The 3,524-nt window shown below is 54.5% G+C and overlaps 1 protein-coding gene across 1 annotated transcript in view; it reads right to left on the bottom strand.

The window, feature by feature from the left end:
• Positions 1-3,498, bottom strand: part of TRMT44 (tRNA methyltransferase 44 homolog (S. cerevisiae)) — a 48,100-nt gene extending 44,602 nt beyond the window's left edge. The window contains exons 1-2 of the mRNA XM_015421455.1: positions 3,114-3,498; positions 2,264-2,381 (exon numbers count right to left, since the gene is read on the bottom strand). Coding sequence (XP_015276941.1) covers positions 2,264-2,381; positions 3,114-3,498 — 503 coding nt within the window. The remainder of the gene's footprint in view (positions 1-2,263; positions 2,382-3,113) is intronic.
• Positions 3,499-3,524: the final 26 nt, after the last annotated feature.

Here is a 3,524-nt window from a genome sequence, read left to right as displayed (position 1 = left end):
CTTCCGTCGCCTGCCTCGCCCCCCCCATCTCGGCCAGCCAATGAAGGCATCGGCCTTCCGTTGCCTGCCTTGCCCTCACCCCCCCAATCTCGGCCGGGCGACGGAGGCATCGGCCTCGCATCCCACCCACCCCACGCCAGGGCCGGCGAGGCAGAAGCCTCCGGCCGCAGCGTCACTTCCCCTCCCACCCCACCGCCAACGCCAGGCCCGGCAAGGCAGAGGCCTTCGGCTACGACGTCCCTTCCCCTCCCACCCCCCCAACGCCTGGCCCAGCGAGGCAGAGGCCTCTGGCCGCGGCGACCCTTCCCCTCCCCCCCAACGCCAGGGCCGGCGAGGCAGAACCCCCCCCCAACACAGCCTCTGCCTAGGGAAAGGGCAGCTGACATCATTCTCCTCTTCCCTATGAGGTATGTTATGCAACTGAAAATCCCAACTGCCTTGCGGGGGGGGGGTGAGTTTGAGGTGTGGAATGGAGTGTAGTCCAATCAGCTTCCATATGCAAATAACCTTGGAACGCTGGGCGGGACTGCACAAAGCAGCCAGTCAACCCAGCCAGTCTCTTCTGAGTGGCAGTTTTTCCGGCCTAACACTAAAGGGGCCAAATTTAGAATGTTCATATAGAATGTTCTTACTCAATTATATATAAGGAGAGATATAGCTATATTCTTATACCATTATGCCATATTTATTGTGTTATATATTTGTTAAGCTATAATGCTATACTTAATATATATAAGAAATACAACAAGCTCCAAAAAGAGGCTCCAGGTAAGTGTCCTGGCTGTGGCTGGTGGGGCAGTGGAGAGAAGGGGAAAATTGAGGGAGATGAACCATGTTTATTTCCTTCTGCTTAGCTATAAGGCAGGGCTGTCTCAAGTAATTTTGCTCCACCAGTTTGGTGTAGTGGTTACGTGTGTGGACTCTAACTTGGGAGAACCGGGTTTGATTCCCCACTCCTCCACATGCAGCTGCTCAATTACCTTGGGCAAGCCATAGTTCTGTCACAGCTGTTCTTGAAAGAGCTCTCTCAGCCCCACCTACCTCACAGGGTGTTTGTAAGGAGTTTGTAAGCCACTCTGAGACAGGTGGTGTATAAATCCAATCTCTTCTTCTTCTTTCTCCTTCTTCTCTTCATGACTTATGTTGATTTGGGTGGGCCTATGCAGTGGCAGCTAAGGTAGAAAAGCACCTCCTCCTATGCCATGCTTTCTGGGTTCCAAGGGTCTGGAAAGTGGTTCCGTAGCAAGGTACAGGGTAGCCAACTCTGGGTTGGGAAATACCTGTAGATTTGAGAGGTAGAGCCTGGGGAGGGCAGGGTTTGGGGTGGGGAGGGACCTCAGCAAGGTATAATGCCACAGAGTCCACTGACCAAAGCAGCCATTTTCTCCGGGAGAACTGATCTTGGAGATCTCCGGGTGCCGCTTGGAGGCTGGCAATATTAAGGGGAGGGCCAGACCCTGTAGTTTTGAGGGGTACCTGGGGAGAGCGGGGTTTGGGGTGGGGAGGGACCTCAGCAGGGTATAATGCCATAGAGTCCACAGCCCAAAGCAGCCATTGACTCCAGGAGAAGTGATCTTGGAGATCTCTGTGTGCCGCCTGGAGGCTGGCAATATTAACAGGAGGGCCAGGTCTGTTGAAGGACATCAATAAGGTATAATGCCATAGAGCTCACCCTCCAAAGCAACCGTGTTCTCCATGGGGACTGATCTCTGTAGCCTGGAGATCAATTGTAATTCAGACAGATGTCCAGGCCTTCCTCCCCCCCACCCAACCCCTTTCAATTCCAAAGCTGCTTCCTGTTTAACACTTTAACTGACTCCCTGCTAATGCCCCATGGCCCCTTGGGACTCCCAACTTGGGAGTTATAGTTCTAATTCCCTTTGTAGTTCTAATACCCACCTGAGAACTACAACTCCTAAGGTGCAATGCATCGAGTATGGGGGTCTAAGAATGGAGGAAGTGGCGGGACAGGCCAATAGGACACCAAGGAAGCTTCCCCAGTGGCCAATGGGAGAGCAGGTGAGTCATCACCAACACAGCTTGCCTTTTTAAAAAAATTTGTTTACACATTTTTTTAAATTTAGTCATGTATTCTGATCAAGGAATTCCCTCAATATCTGTACAATTGCCCTTACATTATGTTTTTTGTAATTATATTTCCTATGGTTTTCCCTTATTCCTTTTTTTCTTTCTATATCCCCTTAAAAATCTGAGAAAAAGAAAAACTAGAGAAGGTCGGATGAGGACTTTTCCCAGAACTCACCATTCATCATCTTTTGTATGCACAAGTTTAATTTGATAAATGTTGCACTTCTTGATCTCGCATTTTACTTCATGGGTTTGCTCCAACGGCACAAAGGTCACAGTCCCATTACAGATATCTGTAAAGATTGACAATAATTTTATTACACGTTGCTAACCTTTAAAAGGCGAGTATAAGTACAATAATTTCATAACCCTCAGCTTTTGCTCAACATTGTAGAGTTAGGTCTTTACTTTATTCTGCGGTAATCCTTTACAACCACTCCATAGGGCAGATCAATTTTATTATTTCTTCCCCCCACCCAGGGGTCATTTCGTAGAAAAAGAGGTGCAGGAGCTTATTAGCATAACTTATTTACATAGGCCACACCCCCTGACATCACCGGAAGTGTGTCAGAAGGCAACACCCACCGCTCAGGCAGGCTCCACTGGACTGTTTTGGATGGCTAGCTATTAGTGCAGATCTGCCCTTGCAGAGGAGGGAGAGCTTGTACCTGAATAAAAGCTGGCCTTAAAGGTGCCACTGGACTGTTTTGGACCTGTTGGCTCTGCAGCTTACCTGGCTGCTTCTTGCTCTGACTGAGGGCTGCGGGGAGCAGGGGGTGGGGCTTGTTGCATGTGCCCCCCGCCCCCTGGGCTGCCCCCACCCTTATCTACCTGCTTCATGCCATGCAAGGTGTCCCCTGTCCTTTCCCACAAGGCGTTTCCCTCCAGGTCTGTTGGCAAAACTAGCCAATCCGTCCCGCCCCTCCGCTCTCCTGCAGGGGCCGCCGTCCCGAGGCGGCTCTTCCCGGGCTTTCTCATGGGGCACATGGCCGACCACCCCCGGGCCAGGCAGCCCTCGGCCTCACCTTTGACGACCATCTCCCGGGCGGCGGGGGCGGGGCGGCTCCCCCCCTTCGGCAGCAGGGTGCGCAGCAGCACCACCACCCGCTCGGGCCGGGCCAGGGGCGCGGCGGCGGCGAGGAGGCCGAGGGCGCGGCACTCCCGCCGGCACTCGGGGCTGCACAGGGCCTCCCAGGCGGCGTCCAGCGCGGAGCCGCCGCCCTCCGCGTCCTCCTCCTCCTCCTCTCCGCCGGGCCGGGGCCGGACCCGGGCCTCCTCCAGGCGGGCGCCGCAGAGCCGCTTGTTGGCCACGTGCGGCTTCTCCAGCCAGACGCCGACGGCCGCCCAGAAGCCGCCGGGGAGCCGGGCCGGCGGCGGGTCCCGCACGGCGGCCTCCCCCAGGAGCTCCATGGCGACGGCGCGCGTCACTTCCGGCC

This window comes from Gekko japonicus, unplaced genomic scaffold (genome assembly GCF_001447785.1).
Source record: "Gekko japonicus isolate JY-2015 unplaced genomic scaffold, Gekko_japonicus_V1.1 scaffold895, whole genome shotgun sequence".
NCBI classification, from domain to species: domain Eukaryota; kingdom Metazoa; phylum Chordata; class Lepidosauria; order Squamata; family Gekkonidae; genus Gekko; species Gekko japonicus.
The sequence above is the reverse complement of the archived record's forward strand: the minus strand, read 5'-3'. Positions and strand labels throughout refer to the sequence as shown.